The 22,751-nt window shown below is 43.2% G+C and overlaps 1 protein-coding gene across 2 annotated transcripts in view; it reads left to right on the forward strand.

The window, feature by feature from the left end:
- Positions 1-22,751, forward strand: part of LBR (lamin B receptor) — a 49,598-nt gene that overhangs the window by 17,416 nt on the left and 9,431 nt on the right. The window contains exons 4-8 of one of the 2 annotated variants that reach the window (XM_048843332.2): positions 739-822; positions 1,374-1,548; positions 12,700-12,893; positions 18,427-18,481; positions 22,213-22,407. In XM_048843332.2, coding sequence (XP_048699289.2) covers positions 739-822; positions 1,374-1,548; positions 12,700-12,893; positions 18,427-18,481; positions 22,213-22,407 — 703 coding nt within the window. The remainder of the gene's footprint in view (positions 1-738; positions 823-1,373; positions 1,549-12,699; positions 12,894-18,426; positions 18,482-22,212; positions 22,408-22,751) is intronic. The other variant, XM_048843333.2, reaches the window with a different exon arrangement.

The raw sequence follows: 22,751 nt of genomic DNA on the forward strand, positions 1-22,751 counted from the left end.
GTTTCAACTTGCTTAAAGCTTAGGGAGCAGACATTTTGAACACTGGCATGGTAGGCGTGACTAGCTCCTGAAGAATTCATAATTTTGTTCTGTCTCCTTAGCTACAGGCAGGTTTTTCTGAGCCTCCCTGCTGTGAAGCAGAAACTGAAACCAAAACCAAAATTTTATTTGATCAGTTAGATTTTTCAAAAGCTGTGTAGCCAGACTTCAGGTTTGTCTGAAGGACATATTTGGCTCCTATTTTTACTGTGGAAAGGTATAAGTTAAATGGCATCTTTTTGACTTGGCAGGTCTGCTCCTTTTTTGTATATCTCTGCAGAACAAACAATTTTGGGAGAGTGAATTAGCTTGCGTAACAAAATGGTTAAATGGACACACTTTTTGTAATTGACGTTTCAGTTCACTGAGTTAAAAGTGATTTGGGAACTGTACCTACCCCTGAATTCCCCCAATTGATTTTCCTGATTTATTATTTTCCTACTTTTAAAGGAGTTCTCTCCCGTATTTCCTTTAAGACACATCCAAACAGTGGAGATTGCCTCTACTCGTTTTTCAAAAAAAGGCTGCTGGGTGCTCAAAGTAAACAAATGGGGAGGGATAACAAAATACCTTCTCTATTTTTTTTAATTACAGTAGTCTATTGTTGTTACAAACACTACTGTTGGTAAATATTTTTTTAATTGTTCATTATGTACTTCAATGGTCGCATTTAAAAATTCACTTTCTTCTTCTAACTAGAAACTGAATGAGAACAACACTAGCAGGTACAATGGTGAACCTGATAGTACAGAAAGGAATGATACTTCCTACAAAATATTACAGGTGAGAGAGCTAAGAACTGTATGTCTTATGACCACAGTAAATCTGCAGCGTTACCAGAAAATAGTGTTTGTTATTAGTATGGTGCTAAGCATTTTACAGATTGGTATGAAGATGAGATTCTGTCCTAATGAGATTATTTACTATCTAAATGGACAATATATAAATTAAGGGGAGGGCTTTGGAATGCAACACACAGCCAAGAAGAGATTGAGTAGTGAAGTTTAGCACTCATTTCACTAATTCCATGGCTGCTTTTTAAAATAATTTCTTCTAGCAGGGGAAGGTGGTCATTTAGGTTAACACTCATCTGAAGGGAGGACTAGGGCTTGTAGAATTGGAAAGGGTGGAGACAGCAGATGTGCTTATTAAGCAGAATGTTTGCCTTTTGGCTGTCTTCTCTTCTACTGCTAATATAGTTGAATACCTTTTAACTGAGGAAAAATGCATTGTACTTCAGTGCTCAGATCTGAGTAATGTTCTCTTGATTACACCACTCTGTAAAATAAGACATGGTAATTGTTTGGTTTTTGTAACCTTTTGTTCTTTATCAGCAGAAAGTTGAATCAGAGCTAGAAATTGGGCATGTGCTTGACCAGTATACCTTACATCCAAGAAGACAGAAGAAAAAGGAAGAAATATTTTTGGAACAGAGAGTTTTTGAGACAGCAAAAACTACTGAAAAAGTATCAACACAAACAAAGGAGCTCGAGTTTGGTGGAAGAATTGGTATGTATGTTAACAATAGTGATAGTCACAGATTTATTTTTACTTGATATCACATTGCCATTCTCAAAGATTCCCTTCTTTCTCCCCCAATTATGGTCATTCATCTGATGCTACTGTATCTTGTTTGCCTTTGGTGACATTGATACCTCACACTTGGTTCTGTTGTGACCTGCTGTGAGGCAGATGAGCGATTATCATGATCTTTCTACTGCATGTTGGGATACTCCTTGAAGTTACTAGAGTAAGCATCTTTAAATTTCATAATTTGAAAAGCCAGTTGTCTCAAACTCAGATATTCTACCTTTTGGAGAACTACTGAAGGCAAATGTACTTTACTTCAATGGAATTAGTATGATCCGTTTATTTTTTTTAAAAGACAATTGCAAAATAACTGGGTTTAATGCTGTAAAAATAAGACAAGGAAAATTTTGGCTGAATAAGGGGTGGTGAAAGATTTCTGACCATTAGTTGATTGAAATCTGGAATAGTTTACAAAGGGAAATAGTGGAGTATCATTGCTTTGGGACGCTGGGTTTTCAGTCTTACATTCTTTGTTATTACAGAAGTAGCCCTTTGGGGTTACAATTAGAGAGGACAAAACTAGAAAAAAATCCATGAGAGAAGCATTCTTGCACTTAGTTCTGTGAATACAGACACCTCGAATGTGGCACGCACATTTTCACACAGTGCCTGTGCTAACCACCACTGCCTGTTGCATATGGTGACTTATTTATTAATTTATACTACTGTAGTTGGACACAACCCTCGAATAAATCCCTTTATATCTATAGCTATATGGTGAACTGCTTTTATTAGCAGGTATTGGTAGGTAAGCAAGTCTAAGGGGGAAAAAAAGAGTTCAGGAGAGTTGGCAGCTTTTTAAAGATATATCCCAGTGCATAGGAAAGATAGGAAGTACAGTAAAAGATAACCCTGGCTTAACCAGGGGGTCTTCAATTACCTGAAGCTCAGACTCCTCCAAAAAGTGGAAAAAAAGTCAAATCATGGAAGATGTGGGGGGGAAAAAAACCACATGCGTTAGGGACAAAATTAGAAAGGCCAAAGGCACAAAACAAGATTAAACTAGCTAGGGACATAAAGGGTAACAATAAAACATTTTACAAATACATTAGAAGCAAGATGACCAAGGATAAGATAGGCCCATTACTCCATGAGGAGGGAAAGACAATAACAGAAAACAATGGACAAAAGTGTTAAACACCTTTTTTGTTCCAGTTTTCACCAAAAAGGTTAGCAGTGATCTGACAACTAACATAATGAACATCAGTGTAAATTGGGTAGGGTCTGAGGCTAAAATAGGGAAAAACAAGTTAAGAATGAACTTTCACAGGAAAATAAGACAAACACCTATCTATGGGTAAACACTTTTCAAAAAGCGATCACTCTATATCAGTCCTAATCCTTAAAGGAAACCTATACAACAAGATGAGCCTGGGAGCTTAAATTTATTACCCTGCTAGACATGGAAAAACATGGACTCGACAGATTTATGGCTTATTAAAACAATCTGTAATCCAGTAACCCCCTTTTTTGTCCTATGACTGCAAAGATGTTAACAGGCCACTCTGCCTTGAATGGTCCTTTATCAGCATGTGCTACTTATGCCAAGCAAACTGTTCCACCTTGCACTTTGTTGTGATGCTGGGAGCGCCTTTCCCAGATCTGAAGAGGAGCTCTGTGTGGCTCAAAAGCTTCTCTCTCACCAACAGAAGTTGGTCAAATAAAAGATACTACCTCACCTACCTTGTCTCTCTAATAGACATCTAAGGCCATGTCTACACTACCACTTTTGTCAGTATAACTATGTCCCTCAGGGGTGTGAAAAAAACACAGCACTGTGCAACATAAGTTACATCAACAGAAGTGCCAATGTGGACAGTGCTATGTTGGCAGGAGAGCGTCTCCTGTTGACATAGCTACTATAGAGGCGGTTTTATTATGTTGATGGGCAAGCTCTCTTCTGTTGGCATAGAGCAGCTACATAAGCAGTTTTACAGTGGCGCAACTGCACCGGTACAGCTGTAAGCTTGCTACTGTAGACATGGCCTAACTTAGACAAGTGAGATGGCTTAAGACAGCAGGGACTGATGAAATACATCCTAGAATATTTAAGGAAGTGGCTGAAGAGATCTCTGAGCCATCAGCAGTTATCATTGAGAACCTGGGGAGAATGGGAGAGATCAGAGGGAAAATATAATACCTATGAATAAAAGGGGGAATAAGAACAACCAAGGGAATTATAAACCAGTCATCTTAACTTTGGTACTTGGAGGGATAGTGGAGCAAATAATCAAGTTGTGAGCACCTAGAAGATAAGGTGATAAATAACAGCCAACTTGGATTTGTCAAGAACAAATCATGTCAAACAAACCTAATATCCTTTGATGGCAATGAGCCTTGTGGATGGGAGGAAGAAGTAGATTTGATATCTCAGCTTTAATAAGGCTTTTAATACTGTCTCACTTGCCCATCTCATAAGCAAACTAGGGAAATCTAGCCTAGACAAACGTACCATGAGGTGGGTGCACAACTGGTTGTAAAATCATACTAAGGGTATGTCTACACTACGAAATTAGGTCGAATTTATAGAAGTTGGATTTTTTGAAAGCGATTTTATTCAGTCAATTGTGTGTGTCCCCACTTAAGACCATTAAGTCGGCGGAGTGCGTTCACAGTACTGAGGCTAGTGTGGACTTCCGGAGTGTTGCACTGTGGGTAGCTATCCCACAGTTCCCGCTGTCTCCGCCGCCCATTGGAATTCTGGGTTGAGATCCCAATGCCTGATGGGGCAAAAAACATTGTCGCGAGTGGTTCTGGGTATATGTCTTCAGGCCCCCCCCCCCCCAAAAGCAATGGCAGACAATCGTTTTGTGCCTTTTTTTTCCTGGGTTACCCGTGCAGATGCCATACCATGGCAAACATGGAGCCCGCTCAGCTCACCGTCACTGTACATCTCCTGGGTGCTGGCAGATGTGGGACTGCATTGCTACACAGCAGCAGCTCATTGCCTTGTGGCAGCAAATAGTGCAGTATGACTGGTAGCTGTCCTTGTCGTCTCCTGGGTGGTCTTGGCCGGCCTCGGTCAGGTCGATTGGCGCGCCTGGGCAGACAAGGGGTGCTCCTGGCAGACCTCAGTAAAGTCTGTCGGGGTGCCTGCAAATAAATGGGAGTGATGCAGGTCATTCTCTTCTTTAAGTTTTGTCTAATGGAGATTCAGTCTTGCCTGGAATATTGGCAGAGGGATAGCTCAGTGGTTTGAGCATTGGCCTGCTAAATCCAGGGTTGTGAGTTCAATCCTTGAGGGGACCATTCTTCCTCGGGCTGCTCTCCCAGCCAGCAGCACCATCTGCTGCTAGCCTACTCCTTGCTCCCCCCTCTCTCCCTCCATGAAAGCAACGGCCAACAATTATTTCACGCCTTTTTCCATGCGGGCGCCATATTGCTGTCAGCATCGTCATCCTTCTGCCACTTCCGCTTCCACTCTGCTCTCCCGCTCACGCCATACCACGGCAAGCATGGAGCCCGCTCAGATCACCGCGGCAGTTGTGACCACTCTAAACACCACGTGCATTATCATGCAGTATATGCAGAACCAGAACCTGCAAAAGCTGGCGAGTAGGCGATGGCCGGAGGCCCTCCACCGCATTCTTGGGCGTCTGGGTGAGGAGGGCGGTTGGTTACACAGGGGCTGCAGCGGTGGTCTGTGCTCCTGCTGCCTTTCCTGCACCTCAACCATGTGCCGGAGCATATCAGTTTGATCCTCCAGTAGCCTCAGCATTGCATCCTGCCTCCTCTCATCACGCTGACGTCACCTCTCCTCTCGCTCGTCCCTCCTGTCCCCTTGCTCATCCCTCCTCTCCTCTCGCTCCCTCCTGTCCTTGTGTTCATTTTGTGCTTTCCTGGACTCTGACATTGTCTCCCTCAATGCACTGTGCTGGGCTCTTTCAGTGTGGGAGGCCTGCATGAGCTCAGAGAACATTTCATTGCGAGTGCGGTTTTTTCTGTCTTCTAATTGTGCTGGGCTCTTTCAGTGTGGGAGGCCTGCATGAGCTCAGAGAACATTTCATTGCGAGTGCGGTTTTTTCTGTCTTCTAATCTTTGATAGCCTCTGGGACGGAGATGATACGTGGAGCGATGAAACATTTGCAGCTGTGGGAGGGGGAAAAAAGATTAGTCTTTAAAAAGAGACACTTTAGAGAACAATGGGTAAACTTTCACAGTGAAGCAAGCTGTTAACATTACAGAGAACGTGTGCTTTCTTTACAAGGTTGCATTTTGCCTCTTATATTGAGGGCCTGCCGGTATGGTGTGAGAGATCACACACGCAGGGCCGGCGGGCAGCAGAATTCGGCTTGCAGGCAAACGTGGTAAGCCACAGTCTTTTGGCTTCTTTAACCTTCCTAACACGTGGGAATGGTTTCAAACAGCAGCACTCTCAGTTCACATACCAAGCACCTGTTGGGTTGGCCCTTTAAAATGGGTTGCCCATTTAAAAGGAGGGGCTGCGGTTTTCGGGTTAACGTTGTCAAAGTCAGATTCAGGACTCACATAATTTGTCAGACCACTCTGTTTATTAGCAAAGCGCTTTGCTAATGCACCCAGATGTGAGCCCCTCTCTGGGGCTCAAGATAACTTATTTATACAGCTAAGCCAAAGCCAATTTAACATAAGAGACAAAAGAAAGGAGAAACTGACAAATATACATACATATCTTATTTGCATACTAACGTTTACCAATCTCCTAGCTCAGTAGGAGCTCTAAGTTAATTAGTTTGAGGACCCATTGTCTCACACTCCTTAATGTTTCTCTTCCTGACAACTATATTTCAACAAACCCTTCAAGTAGCATTTCTTTAATGAATTATAATTTCAATATAGTTCATTCTACTTTCACAACATGCGGCACAAACCCAACTAACACCCCTCCCCACACACACCCCCAATTCTCTGGGTTGATCGCTTCATCCCTTTCCCCACCTCGTGGCTAACAGTGGGGATGATTTCAGCCACAGGCAAACAGCCCAGCAGGAACAGCCACCTCTGAATGTCCCCTTAATAAAATTCCCATGGTCCCAGGTGACCATGAATGATATCACTCTCCTGAGGATAACACAGAGAGATAAAGAACGGATGTTGCTTGAATGCCAGCAAACACTGAGACCATACGGTGCCGTGCTTTGTTATGCAATGATTCCAGACTACGTGCTGCTGGTCTGCTGTGGTAAAGTGTCCTACCATGGAGGACGGAATAAGGCTGCCCTCGCCAGAAACCTTTTGCAAAGGCTTTGGGAGTACACCCAGAGAGCTTCATGGAGATGTCCCTGGAGGATTTCCGCTCCATCCCCATACCCGTTAACAGACTTTTCCAGTAGCTGTACCGGCCGCGAATGCATCCCAAGTCTTCAGGGCAAATTAATCATTAAACATGCTTGCTTTTAAACCGTGTATTATATTTACAAAGGTACACTCACTAGAGGTCCCTTCTCTGCCTTCTAGGTCCGGGAGCCCGCCTTCGGTGGGTTGGGACGTTACTAGATCCAGGGTGAGAAACAGGTCCTGGCTGTCGGGGAAAATGGTTTCTCCGCTTGCTTGCTATGCTTCAGCCTCCTCCTCCTCCTCATCTTCCTCATCCCCCAAAATCCGCATCCCTGTTGCGTGAGAGTCCATTGACAGAGTTCACGCACAGGGCTGGGGTAGTTGTAGGGGCACCCCTTAGAATTGCATGCAGCTCATCATAGAACTGGCATGTCTGGGGCTCTGACCCCGAGCAGCCGTTTGCCTCTCTGGTTCTTTGGTAGGCTTGCCTGAGCGCCTTAAGTTTCACGCGGCACTGCTGCGGGTCCCTGTTATAGCCTCTGTCCTTCATGCCCTTGGAGATTTTTTTTCAAATATTTTGGCATTTTGTCTTTTCGAACGGAGTTCTGATAGCACGGATTTGTCTCCCCATACAGCAATCAGATCCACTACCTCCTGTTTAGTCCATGCTGGAGCTCTTTTGCGATTTTGGGACTGCATGGTCACCTGTGCTGATCAGCTCGCCACGCTGGCCAAACAGGAAATGAAGTTCAAAAGTTTGCAGGGCTTTTCCTGTCTACCTGGCCAGTGCATCTGAGTTGAGAGTGCTGTCCAGAGCAGTCACAATGGAGCACCCTGGGATAGCTCCCGGAGGCCAATACCGTCAAATTGCATCCACACTACCCCAAATTGGACCCAGCAAGGTCGATTTCAGCGCTAATCCACTCATCGGGGAGGAGTACAGAAACCGGTTTTAAGAGCCCTTAAAGTCAGGAAAAAATGGCTTCGTAGTGTGGACGGGTGCAGGGCTAAACCGATCTAAACTGCTAAATCCGACCTAAACTCGCAATGTAGCCCAGGGCTCAGAGTAGTTATCAATGGTTCACAGTCAAGCTGGAAGGGCATATAGAGTGGGATTCTGCAGGAATCTGTCCTGGGTTTGGTTCTATTCAATATCTTTTCAAATGATTTGGATAATAGCATAGAGAATAACTCTTATAAAATATATGGACGATAGCAAGCTAGGAGGGGTTGGAAGTGCTTTGGAGGTCAGGGTTAGAATTAAAAATTATCTTGACAAACTGGAGAAATGGTCTAAAATAAACAGGATGAAATTCAAGAAGGACAAATGCAAAGTACTATACTTAGGAAGGAATAATCTTTTGCGCTGTAGCAGGATTTCAGACTGTTGGGGGAGAACGCGCCCTTTTGGTGAATGTGGCTTCTCATAGTAAGAGTGGCGAGGCCTAGCAGTCAGAGATTAGGGAGCTTCCCTTGGTTGGGGCTAGAAGCTAGAGTCTATGGGGCTGCCCTTGGCCTCAGGGCTGTGGGGCCTAGTATTAGGCTATGGGGACCTGTGCCCACCCTACTCTACTAGATCCCAACCCAGTGCCCTGCAGAACCTGTAGTCCTGGCTTCAGGCTTAGGTCCCTTGCTCAATAAACATGTTCCCTGGGCCACTTCATACCGTTTGTCCTGAATCCTGTAGTTCCTTCAGGGGTAGCAGCCTTCCATCTCTTGTATTCTCTGTGGTTGACTGGGGTCTTGGTGTGGATTCAGTGCCTTCAGGCTCTGCAGGCTGGAGGCTGCAGGCTGGCGCAAGTGCTCGAGGAGCCAACTAGGGGGGGCGCTTTTCTTGACCTGCTGCTCACAAACCGGGTAGAATTAGTGGGGGAAGCAAAAGTGGATGGGAATCTGGGGGGCAGTGACCATGAGTTGGTTGAGTTCAGGATCCTGACACAGGGAAGAAAGGTAAGCAGCACGATACGGACCCTGGACTTCAGGAAAGCAGACTTCGACTCCCTCAGGGAACGGATGGCCAGGATCCCCTGGGGGACTAACTTGAAGGGGAAAGGAGTCCAGGAGAGCTGGCTGTATTTCAAGGAATCCCTGTTGAGGTTACAGGGACAAACCATCCCGATGAGTCGAAAGAATAGTAAATATGGCAGGCGACCAGCTTGGCTTAATGGTGAAATCTTAGCGGATCTTAAACATAAAAAAGAAGCTTACAAGAAGTGGAAGGTTGGACATATGACCAGGGAAGAGTATAAAAATATTGCTAGGGCATGTAGGAATGTTATCAGGAGGGCCAAATCGCACCTGGAGCTGCAGCTAGCAAGAGATGTCAAGAGTAACAAGAAGGGTTTCTTCAGGTATGTTGGCAACAAGAAGAAAGCCAAGGAATGTGTGGGCCCCTTACTGAATGAGGGAGGCAAACTAGTGACAGAGGATGTGGAAAAAGCTAATGTACTCAATGCTTTTTTTGCCTCTGTTTTCACTAACAAGGTCAGCTCCCAGACTGCTACGCTGGGCATCACAAAATGGGGAAGAGATGGCCAGCCCTCTGTGGAGATAGAGGTGGTTAGGGACTTTTTAGAAAAGCTGGACGTGCACAAGTCCATGGGGCCGGACGAGTTGCATCCGAGAGTGCTGAAGGAACTGGCGGCTGTGATTGCAGAGCCATTGGCCATTATCTTTGAAAACTCGTGGCGAACCGGGGAAGTCCCGGATGACTGGAAAAAGGCTAATGTAGTGCCAATCTTTAAAAAAGGGAAGAAGGAGGATCCTGGGAACTACAGGCCAGTGAGCCTCACTTCAGTCCCTGGAAAAATCATGGAGCAGGTCCTCAAAGAATCAATCCTGAAGCACTTGCATGAGAGGAAAGTGATCAGGAACAGCCAGCATGGATTCACCAAGGGAAGGTCATGCCTGACTAATCTAATCGCCTTCTATGATGAGATTACTGGTTCTGTGGATGAAGGGAAAGCAGTGGATGTATTGTTTCTTGACTTTAGCAAAGCTTTTGACACGGTCTCCCACAGTATTCTTGTCAGCAAGTTAAGGAAGTATGGGCTGGATGAATGCACTACAAGGTGGGTAGAAAGCTGGCTAGATTGTCGGGCTCAACGGGTAGTGATCAATGGCTCCATGTCTAGTTGGCAGCCGGTATCAAGTGGTGTGCCCCAAGGGTCGGTCCTGGGGCCGGTTTTGTTCAATATCTTCATAAATGATCTGGAGGATGGTGTGGATTGCACTCTCAGCAAATTTGCGGATGATACTAAACTGGGAGGAGTGGTAGATACGCTGGAGGGGAGGGATAGGATACAGAAGGACCTAGACAAATTGGAGGATTGGGCCAAAAGAAATCTGATGAGGTTCAATAAGGATAAGTGCAGGGTCCTGCACTTAGGACGGAAGAACCCAATGCACAGCTACAGACTAGGGACCGAATGGCTAGGCAGCAGTTCTGCGGAAAAGGACCTAGGGGTGACAGTGGACGAGAAGCTGGATATGAGTCAGCAGTGTGCCCTTGTTGCCAAGAAGGCCAATGGCATTTTGGGATGTATAAGTAGGGGCATAGCGAGCAGATCGAGGGACGTGATCGTTCCCCTCTATTCGACATTGGTGAGGCCTCATCTGGAGTACTGTGTCCAGTTTTGGGCCCCACACTTCAAGAAGGATGTGGATAAATTGGAGAGAGTCCAGCGAAGGGCAACAAAAATGATTAGGGGTCTGGAACATATGAGTTATGAGGAGAGGCTGAGGGAGCTGGGATTGTTTAGCCTGCAGAAGAGAAGAATGAGGGGGGATTTGATAGCTGTTTTCAACTACCTGAAAGGGGGTTCCAAAGAGGATGGCTCTAGACTGTTCTCAATGGTATCAGATGACAGAACGAGGAGTAATGGTCTCAAGTTACAGTGGGGGAGGTTTAGATTGGATATTAGGAAAAACTTTTTCACTATGAGGGTGGTGAAACACTGGAATGCGTTACCTAGGGAGGTGGTAGAATCTCCTTCCTTAGAGGTTTTTAAGGTCAGGCTTGACAAAGCCCTGGCTGGGATGATTTAACTGGGAATTGGTCCTGCTTTGAGCAGGGGGTTGGACTAGATGACCTTCTGGGGTCCCTTCCAACCCTTATATTCTATGATTCTATGAGTTCTAGCAGCTCCCTGGTAGGAGCCTGCAGCATGCATCTGCTCTCCTCAGTCAGCTCTGATTGAGCTAAGCTGCCACCTTTTATATACTGCTTCCAACTGGAGTATGCTCAGTGGGGGCGTGGGCTCCTGACCCCAAAGTGCATGGTTAACCCTTGCGGGGCTAGTGCAGGGTTGGCACACCCCCTCACATTCGCACATACAAAATGGGAAATTACTGTGTAGGTAGGAGTACTGTAGAAAACAATCTGGGGGTTATAGTGGATCACAAGCTTAATATGAGTCAACACTGTAATACTGTTGAGGGGGGGAAAAAAGGCAAACATCATTGTGCGATGTACTAGCAGGAGTGTTGTAAGCAAAACATGAGCAAAAAGAAAAGGAGTACTTGTGGCACCTTGTGGCTAAAACATGAGCAGTAATTCTTCCATTCTACTCAGCAGCGATAAGGCCTCCACTGAAGTACTGTGTTCAGTTCTGGGCACCACACTTCAGAGGCAGTCCAGAAGAGAGGAACATAAATATTTAAAGGTCTAGAGAACAAGAGCTGCAAGGAAAGACACAAAAAATTGGGTTAGTTAAGTCTGGAGAAAAGAAGGTTGAGGGGGGACATAACTGTCTTCAAGTATGTAAAAGGGTTGTTACAAAAAGAGGGGGGATAAGTTTTTTTCCCTATCCACTGAAGACAGGACAAGAAGTAATGGGCATAAACTGCAGCAAGGAGACTTAGGTTAGACATTAGGCAAATGTCCTAATTGTAAAGGTAGTTAAGGATTAGAGTGAATTACCAAGGGAGGTTGTGGAATCTCTGTCATTGGAGGTATTTATAAACAGGTAAGGCCAACACCTGTCAGGGATATTATAGATAATATTTAGTCCTGCCTCATCTATGGACTAGATGCCCTATTGAGGTCCTCTCCAATCCTACCTTTCTATTATTTTATTTTTTGTCTTTTGATTAGTCACACAGGGCAAGCAAGATAATCTGTCTCCACTGGCACTGGATCTAATATTCTAAATTTCAGAGCACCTTCAGCTGCTCTCCTTAAAGAGTCTAGATGAAAACAGTGATCTTAAAATTACTCTGATCTAATTACATTGAACCTAGTTTGAATTAAAAAAAAAATTACACTGTCCAACTTCACAACTGGTTGAGTTGGCAGTTTTAAGATTTCCTGTCTTAAAAGCAATTTATTTATATTATCCAAGGTTATGGAATTCTTTGTTTATAATAGTCTGTTTCTAGAGAGGAAGTTTTGCTCTAAAACAGCAACACCAATTTATAGAAATGCCAGTTTAGATAATTTATATATGGTTTTACATTATAAAATTTCTTTTACCACTCTCTGGTATTAAGGTAACTCTAGAGTGCGTGGTTTGTTTATAGAAATCCTCTTTTTTAAAACCAAATAAACTATGTAGCGTGGTATTATTATTATTATTATTATTTTTAATTGGCACTTATTTAGGATGACTTTTTCACTTGTGGCTAACACAGCCATTGTAAACACATGGTGGTAATCTTTGATAGCATTACATGCAATTGTTTGTTTTATCAAATAAGTGTTTATCCTGGTATGAAATAATGTATGGGTTTATTAATCTACAGATTGAGAATTGTTCTAATGGGATGTTTTTATTTTCCAAGTTTCTTTTACTATTGTGTGGTTTTTATTTACAGGGGCCTTTTGCATGATATTTTTCCTGCCTGCCACTGTATTTTATTTGCTGTTGAAGTGCAAACAGGAAGACCCCAGTGTTATGAACTTCCCTCCTTTGCCAGCATTTGATAGTTTATGGGAGACCAGAGTGTTTGGTGTCTTTCTTCTGTGGTTCTTTCTTCAAGCTCTGTTTTCCTTACTGCCAGTTGGAAAGGTAAACTTCTAGTAGTAAATGTGTTCTGGAGGGTTTTGTGGGCTGGGTTGATAGAAGGTTTGATTCCATTATTTGAAATACTGTTAATTAACCAATAACTATCTGTTTATCAATACTATATTGGAATATAACTACTTCAGATTTGTTGAAAGCTTAAATTACACAACTGCCACCTTGAAAACCCTTGCTGCCAAAAGTCTGATTTCTGGTCATATATCCCAGTCCCTCAATACACTATACAGTAACCATTTATCATTTAGGGATCACGTAGTAAAATGGACTTGATGCACTGATAGAATCGTAGAAGAATGACATATGGTAACTTTTGAGCATATACATTTTTACCAGCTTCTGTTACTGAGTTTCTATATGGTTCCACCACTACGTCAAATAGAAGAGAGTATTTACTTCAAGATATAAGCTTCATTGTTGGGAAGTTGCAAGCTCAGGAAGTCATTCCTAACCATCCCACTCCTACACATGTATGCACAATTGGACAGCTACATTATATTGTTCTTTACCCTTTCTCTGAAGAATCAGATATTGCCCACTTCTGGAAGAAAGACTACAAAAGTAGATAACTGTTGGTCTAGTTTGGAATGGCAATTTCTATACAAGTCGACAATCCTTTAGTTTGACTGTTTAAAATCGGTCGTTGGACTCTTCATTGATTCTACTCTGGGAAACAGAAGCTTCTGACTTTGTAACACTTGTGTAAAAATTGCCACCTCCCGCTTTCTTCAGACATAAATTTCACTGAGATTTCAGACACCCATGCTTCTAGAAGTTCCTTGAAAGTTTTTATAAACATAACTAATGTTTGTATTTCTGTCTTTCTCTTCCCGTTAATTTTCCTTGCCCTCTAAATAATATTTGAAAGAATGCTTTTTAGGGACTTGGTCTACTTGAGGTCTAGTCAATTAAAAAAATTAAAAACCTCTCTTCTGGCCTTCAAACAATCCCCTATCCTCACTAAGCTCATCATCAGAAGCAAGCTCCCCACAGACTAGGACACACCAACTCAAAACAGCACCAGACCCTGTCAGAACAACAGGTGCAAAACCTGCAGACATGCCTGCATTGCTACAATGATCAACACCCACCACAACACACCTTTCAAGATTTATGGGTCCTACACATGTCTGTCACATCCAGTGCATCAAATGCCCCAAACAACTATGTGGGTGAAACCAGACAATCACTATAGTCTCGAATGAACTGACATAGAAAGATAATAAAAGACAAAAACATCATGTTACCTGGGGTGGACGCTTCCAAAAGCGTTAATTCCATATCTGACCTCTCAGTCCTTATCCTCAAAGGAAACTTGCATAACACCTTCAAAAGATGAGCGTGGGAACTTAAAATTATAACTCTGCTAGACACTAAAAATGTAGACTAAACAGAGAGAGTGCTTTTATGGCTCATTACAATTCGTTATGCACCTTACTGCCTGCTAACTTTTAATTGTGCATTTCATTTTAAGTGGCCTATAGCATGTGCTGTAGGGTGATGTCGTGGCAGGGGTCTACCATAGACCATCAAATCAGGATGAGTAGGTGGATGGGATGAAGCATTTCTTGAACAACAGAAATATGCAAAACAAGACCTGGTAGTAATTGTAGACTTTAACTACCCAGAAATTTGTCTGAAAAGTAAAACGGCAAAACATAATTTCTAATAAGTATTTGGAATATGTTGGGGATAAATTTTTGTTTCAGAAAGTGTAGGAAGTAACTAGGGGGACAACAGTTTTAGACTTGATTCTGACCAACAGGGAGAAATTGGTAGCAAATCTGAAGGTGGAAGGCATTTTGGGTAAAAGTGATCATGAAATGATAAATTTCATGATCCTTTAGAAAGGAAGGTGTGAGAGCAGGAGAGGAACAATGGACTTCAAAAAGCAGACTTTAACAAACTTAGAGAACTGGTAGGTAAGGTTTCATGGGAAGAAAAACTAAGGGAAGTAGGATTTTAGTATTGTCGGCTCTTTCTCAAGAAGACAATATTAAAGGTACAACTCTAAACTATCCCAATGTGAAGGAAAGATAGGGAGAATAGTAAGAGGCCAGTATGGCTTCATCAGGAGCTCTTCAATTACCTAAAAATCAAAAAAGTCTTACAAAAGTGGAAACATGGACAAATTGCTAAGGAGTACAAAGAATAGCACAAGCATTATACACAATAGTACAAACCATAGGAACAAAGTCAGAAGGACTGAGGCACAAAATGAATTACACCTAGCAAGGGTCATAAAAGGCAGTAAGAAGTTCTTTAAATACATTAGGAGCAAGGGGAAAAACAAATGAAAGTATAGGCCCATTACTTAGTGGGGAAGGATTGCTAATAACTGATATCAAGATGGCTGAGGTATTTAATGCCTATTTTGCTTCAGTCCTCACTAAAAACTTTAATGGTGACCAGATACTCAACAGAATTAATATTAACAAGAGGGAAGGAATACAAGCCAAAAAAAGGGAAAGCACACGTTAAAGAATAATTAGAGAAGTTAGATATATTCAAGTCAGCAGGGCCTGATGAAATTCATTTTAGAGTACTTGAGGAACTAACTGAAGCAATCTTGGAACCATTAGTCATCATCTTTGAGAACTCCCCGGGATCACACGATGTCCCAGAGGCCTGCAGAGGGGCAACAAAGAGGACCCAGGAAATTATAGACCAGTCAGCCTAAGTTTGATATCTGAAAAAATACTGGAACAAATTATCAAAAAATCAATTTTGTAAGTACCTAGAGTATAATATGGTTATAAGGAATAGCCAACATAAATTTGTCAAGAACAAATCATGCCAAGCCAACTTAATTTTTTTCTTTAACACGGTTAGTGGCCTAATGGATGGCAGGGTTGAGGGGAGAAGTAGAGACATGATATATCTTGATTTTTAGTAAGGCTTTTGACACAGTCCCATGTAATTCTCATTAGCAAACTAGGGAAATGAGGTCTTGATGAAATTGCACTAAGGTTGGGTGCACAAGTGGTTGAAAGACCATACTCAGAAAGGACAGGTTTCAGAGTAACAGCCGTGTTAGTCTGTGAGCTGTAGCTCACGAAAGCTTATGCTCAAATAAATTGGTTAATCTCTAAGGTGCCACAAGTACTCAAAAAGGATTTATCAATGATTCGCTGCCAAACTGGAAGGGCATATCTAGTGGGGTTCCACATGGGTCAGTCCTGGGTCCAGTTCTAGTCAATATTTTCATTAATGACATGTATAATGGAGTGTAGAGTATGCTTATACAATCTTCAGATGACACCGCACCAGGAAGGATTGCAGCACTTGGGAGGACAGGCTTAGAATTCAAAAGGACCTCGACAAATTGGAGAATTGGTTTGAAATGAACAAGATGAAATTCACTAGAGACAAATGTAAAGTACTTCATTTCGGAAGGAAAAATATTGTATCACTACAAAATGGGGAATAATTGGTTACGTGGTAGTACACCTCTACCCTGATGTAATGCAGTCCTCGGGAGACAAAAAAAAAATCTCACTGCGTTATAGGTGAGACCGCGTTATATCAAACTTGCTTTGGCCCTCCCAATTCCTTGTTCCCTGACCGCCCCCTCCAGCGACCCCCGCCCCCTGACAGGTGCTCGCAGGCAGCGGAGTAACGTGGCCCCAGTCTGCTCCACTCCACCACCTCCCAGTCGCGGCGCTCCGCTTCCCGCCACCGGTGAGTGCGGGGAGGTTGGGGAAAGGACACCCTCTGCACTCACTGGCGGCAGGAAGTGGAGCGATGCGGCCCCAGCCTACTCCGCTTTCCTTGCCCCAATCCCAGCCGTGTTGCTGGGTTGGGGGTTGGGGAAAGGTCCCGCACTCACCTGTTGTGGGAACAGGAGTGCCACAACTGGGAGCTGGCAGAGTAGAGCAGGCTGGGGCTGGGCTGCTCTACTTCCCCCGCTGCCGGTGAGTGCGAGGGGGGATCCTTCCCCCAAGCCCCCTCCCCCGAGCGACATGGCTGGGGTGAGGGAAGCGAAGCGGTCTGCTCCCAGCCCCCCGCTAATCCCTTGGGCTACTCTGGGACTGCAGGGCCTCCAAAAGTGGACCCTTCCCCCTCCCCCCCCCAGCTCCTTCCTCCCAGACCGTGGGGGGGGGGGGGGAAGCCCCTGACCGCCCCCAAGACTCTCTGCCCCTTATCCAACCCCTCCAGCCCAGCCCCCTTAACACGCTGCTCAGAGCAGTGTGTCGGAGCGTTACCGCTTTGTATGCGAACCCGCGTTATATTGAGTCGCATTATAAAGGGGTAGACGTGTACATCTGAAAAGGGATTTGGGGGATATAGTGGATCACAAATTGAATATATGGTGCAGTTGCAAAAAAGGCAAATATTCTGGGGTAGATTAACAGTAGTGTTATATATTAGCCATAGGAGGTAATTATCCCACTATTCAGCACTGGTGAGACCTCACCTGGAGCACTGTGTCCAATTCTGGGTGCCACACTTTAGGAAAAATGTGGACAAATTGGAGACTCCAGAAGAGATCAACAAAAATGATTAAAAGTTTGGAAAACCTGACCTATAAGGAAAGGTTAAAAAAAACTGGGCATGTTTAGTCTTGAGAAAAGACTGAGATGTTGACCTGGTAAGTCTTCAAATATATTACGGGCTGTTATAAAGAGGACAGTAATCAATTGTTCTCCATGGCCACTGAAGGTAGGATAAGAAATAATCATCTTAATCTGCAGCAGTGGAAGATTTAGGTTAGATATTAGGAAAAACTTCCTAACTATAAGGGTAGTTAAGTGCTGGAATAGGCTTCCAAGGGAGCTTGTGGAATCCCCATCATTTAGAGGCTTTTAAAAACTGTTTGGACCAACACCTGTCAAAGATGTTTTAGGTTTACTTAGTCTTTAGTGTTGCCTCAGTGGTGTGCGCGGGACTTGATGACTTCTTGCAGTCCTTTCCCACCCAACATTTCTGTGGTTGTGTGTGTGAACCCTTAAGTATGCTTTAATCTGTCTCTGGTTACCTTCCCCAGACCTGAAGAAGAGTTCTGTGTAGCTCAAAAGTTTGTCTCCTCCATGAACAGAAGTTGGTCCAGTAAAAGATAATTACCTCACCTACCTTGTCTCTATTTAAAAAAAAAAAAAAAAAAAAGATTGAAAAGTCGTTTCAGGTATTGAACCTGCTCCTGACTCCCCTTGTAAACCACATTTTCCTATTTTATTTTCCCTTTTTTAAATGACCCTCCCTGCTCTGTGTGGGAAAATACAAAATAAATGGGAAGCTAACTGAAGGGAACCTGACATTATACTTTGCATTTGACAATGCTTTCTGTAAACTAATTAAGTGATGGAGAGAATAGACTTGCTAGCTTTCATTTTTGAATGATATCAGCTGTTGCTAGTTATTACAGAAGGTACAAAAATTTTAGAAAGGAGTAAGATTTTCAAGTTGATGGCATGCCTCTAGTTGACTGTCATGACTGAACTTCTGTCATGTTGGCAAATGAAATTATTTGAATCAAGTTTTTTAAAAAAATCAACTAGTCTTTCATCCTTTCTCTTCTAAGGTTGTAGAAGGAATGCCACTTTTGAATGGAAGAAGACTACAATACAGAATAAATGGTAAGTGTGTTCAATAGTCTCCTTTGAAATTTGTCTAATCTGTGACACTCAGTTTTAATTAACTCAGTGCCACAGGTTAATTAAAATGCACATTGTGTAGTAACAGTGGGGAAAAGTTAGATGTTTTGTGAATGTTTTTTGCTTTGTGGTGTTGCTTTTGTGTGTTGGCTTGTTGGGGGCACACATTCTCCAATGTCTTCTGTAGCTGTGCAACATGAATAAAGTGATCATTGGGCTAACTCAAGTCAGTTTGTATTATTACCTTTGGTGATTCCATGTCCATGCTCACATTTTCCTTAAAATCACTCCTAATGTAACTAAAAACAGGAAAGGCTATGTTATCTCCTGTCTTTCTTGGTCTGTTATACTTCCTAGCTTACTTCGGAGGCTGCTAAGTAATTGCATAGCTATGGAGACCTACTGTTTTGGTGCATCTGTCCTTGTCCATAGAAACAAAATTTGGTGTGTGTGTGTGTTTTTTTTGTTCCGATAACTCCAAGATGCTCAGTATATTGAGCAGTTTGTAGCTCAAGTAACTTCTCATAGTGGTCCCTTCATAAATACTATGGAGTTGTGCAGTTTGCAGCTTTTGGAGGATATGCACATGACACAGTCGGGCTCATTGCTTCCCTCCATTCCCCCCACAAGATCCCTGTGTGCCACCCATCTGTACCCTTCCATTTCAGGCACTCCTTACGTGCTCCCTATAACTCCCTACAATGCCCTTTCTTACCCCTTCCTTAACGCTGGGGGCTGTGTGTTGTCCATTCCCCACTCTGCCATATGCCAGGGAGACTGCCAGTCTCCTGGCCCAGAGGTTCTATTTGCTCCATTACTCCCCCATACCAGAGTCCCTTAATCTCCCCTCATGCTGGGGCTGTATGCATGCCCTCTGTCCTTCCATCATTCTTATTTGTAATTTTTCTGTCTGGAGGGAAGTTATTCAGGGTGTCATACATTAAACTCTGTTGGGAAGATGGGCATAGCTGAATTAGCAGTATTGTGCTGGAAAGCATTATTGAGTGCTATCAACCAGTTATTTGATCTACAGATAATTGCACAGGTGCTTGAAGCAGTTGGTCTGTTAAACAGAGGATAGAGGTGTGTTTTCCCTTTTCCCCCGCTCTTGGTTTTCCAATTTTCCCTAAATCAATAAGGTTTTGGCTACTGATGCCCAGAATATTCCCTGATATTTTAGAATTAACTCAATTTGGCATTCAAAAGTTAATGTGTTTAAAGAGATAGAGAAATGTTATCGAGTTGAGTGCATGCCCTCACAAGCTCGGACAATAATAGAGCAAAACTTTGAAAATAGAATAGCCATACAAAAATACATATGGAGAGTAGGTATTCTGTGCACTATTTACTCTTTCTGGACCAAAGGTTTCCCTTCCATTATTCAAACTTATCCAGCAGAGTGAATGATCACAGGGTCCTACCACCCCCAAGCCCAGCTATGACTCTTACACCAAGGCCTGTGACAGTTGCAGCAGACAAGGGACTCTGGCTCCCCTCTATCTTGGGCTTCAGGTAACAAGTCTGTTCCTGCCTGCTTTCTTACCTGGCATGCAATGTTTAGAGCTCAAGTTCTTGCTCTCACCTTTCCACTTCAAATAAGCAGTTCATCCTATAGGATCTCTTAACCTAACTCTCAATGCTTTCACATCCCCTGTCCCTCCAAGGACAAGATGTGCTTCAAAAGGGCCCTCCCATGTTTCTGCTGGGCAGCTCTGTATGCTTCAGCGCTCTGTCCCCTTAACACCTATAGAGTAGTGTTCAGAAGATCCTCTTGTGCTGAGCAACACAACACACTGCAATAAGACAGTTGCTCACGAAAGAAAGTTTTTCTTACTGTTGAGAAAACAACACTGATGTCCAAACCTCTACCTTTTCTGTTCAGGTTCTTACACTGCACCATCATCATGTATTGAGCACCTTTTAGTACTGCTTTAAGAAGTTGAGACAGGTCTAGTAAATGTCAACTAGTGTTGTAACCATGTCGATCCCAGGCTATTTTTATATATATAAAAAATATTGAATATCTTGGGATCGACATGGCTACATATGCTAGGACTGACATGGCTACAACAACACTGCATGTAACTAGCATCTGTTCTGTGGTGCTTATCTTTTTGTTTTTATTTTTCCCTAGTGGAAAATAATAAAAAAAAAAAAAGACATTCAAGTGTGTGTGTGTGATGATCTGTGTGCTTTTTATTATGAAGTTTAGATTGAAGAGGTATGTGTGCGCATGTGGGATGGAAAGCAGCAAAGCCTGTGGTTTGGTTTAGTTTAGTTTCTGTGGGAGAGCACATTCCTGGATCTCCCAAAAGATTTTTATCTCCTACACAACTGAACTTTTAGCCTTGTGGTGGATATGTTGCCAGAGGATCATAGCTGTAGATGGTGGTCCTTGTCCTGGAGCTTTAGGTGACCTGTTTGATAATCCAGGCCCAGATTATTACTTGTCTTGAAGAAAAGTATTGAAGTCTTGAACTTAATGCAATATTCTATGGTGAGCCAGTGAAGTGAATAGATAGGTTGCCCTCAAGCACATCAAACCTATGCTGCTGAGGAGGGGGCTGCTGCATTTTGTATTAACTGTAGGCCAGGTAGACTGTATTGCTGTAGTCCTGTTGTGTGTTGCTGAACACCAAGTCATTATGCGACCCTAGCCAGCTGGAGGTGGTAGAATTCATTGCTCATAGACATTGCTATGTTGAGAGCTTAGCATAAACCTGGAATCCAGGGTCAGTTCTAAACTGCACACTGGCTTGATCAGTTGTGGGTATGGACCTTCAACCAGAGGAGACTGTGGCTGAAAACTCATAAAAAATCTTTTCTTCTTCCAGCCAGCATGACCTCTGCTTGGCCTGTTACATGCATGTTGCTATGCCTATACATCAGGGGTGGTCAACCTGTGGCTCCGGAGCCACATGCGGCTCTTCAGAAGTTAATATACGGCTCCTAGTAAAGGCACCGACTTGGGCTGGAGCTACAGGCGCCAACTTTCCAGTGTGCCAGGGAGTGTTCACTGCTCAACCCCTGGCTCTGCCACAGGCCCTGTCCCCACTCCACCTCTTCCACCCCTCCTCTGAGCCTGCTATGACCTCGCGATCTCTCCTCACCCACGAGCCTCCTGCACGCCACAAAACAGCTGATTGGGAGTTGCGGGGAGGGAGAGCGAGGCACTGATTGTCGGGGCTGCTGGTGGGCGGGAGGCGCTGGGGCAGGAGCTGATGGCAGGCTGCTGACGTATTACTGTGGCTCTTTGGCAATGTACATTGGTAAATTCTGGCTCCTTCTCAGGCTCAGGTTGGCCACCCCTCCTGTACATGGAAGCCCTGATTCTGCTAAATGCTTAGCTGAACTGGGGCACATCTATACACATGATTAAAAAATTAGATAATTATGTCATTGTAGGTTTCAGAGTAACAGCCGTGTTAGTCTATTCGCAAAAAGAAAAGGAGTACTTGTGGCACCTTAGAGACTAACCAATTTATTTGAGCATGAGCTTTCGAGCTGTAGCTCACGAAAGCTCATGCTCAAATAAATTGGTTAGTCTCTAAGGTGCCACAAGTACTCCTTTTCTTTATGTCATTGTAGGTATCTTTAAATTTTATTTTTCAAAACTTCACAAAATCATGCACAAATGTAATGAATGACTGCTATACTAAAAGTTATGTCTTTTGACTTGGCTTATTTGTAACGTTTGTTTGTCTTTTTTAAAGGATTTTATGCTTTTGTCCTGACTGCTGCCGCTGTTGGAAATTCTTTATATTTTGAAATTGAGCTTCATTATTTATATGACCATTTCCTGCAGTTTGCAGTCTCTGCTGCACTTTTTTCTGTGTTGTTGAGCATTTATCTCTGTGCCCGGTCCCTGAAAGCACCTAAGGAAGAACTGTCACCTGGTGGAAATTCTGGTAAGTGTGAGAGTAATATTTCAAACCTTTTCTCCCTTCTGTTTTATTACACTTTCATTGTACGAACAAGTCTTTGCTAAGTCAAATCTTAAGTACATTTTAGGATAATTGCCATAATGGTCTGGCTAATCATTATGTGTTTTACTGTTCTCATATTTATATTGCAAGTTGAATGTTTTTTAATAAAGATACAGATGCTGCATAGCACCTCAAATTTAGTTGCCTTTTTTTGCATAATGAACTCAGAAGCATTATTTGAAGTATTTTATGTAGCCTTGTCCTTAGAGATGAGAGGAAAATTATTTTTCTTTTTCAGTTTTCAGCATTTGGTAGTCTTCTGTATA

Source organism: Caretta caretta, chromosome 3, assembly GCF_965140235.1.
Source record: "Caretta caretta isolate rCarCar2 chromosome 3, rCarCar1.hap1, whole genome shotgun sequence".
In the NCBI taxonomy this organism is placed as follows: Eukaryota; Metazoa; Chordata; order Testudines; family Cheloniidae; genus Caretta; species Caretta caretta.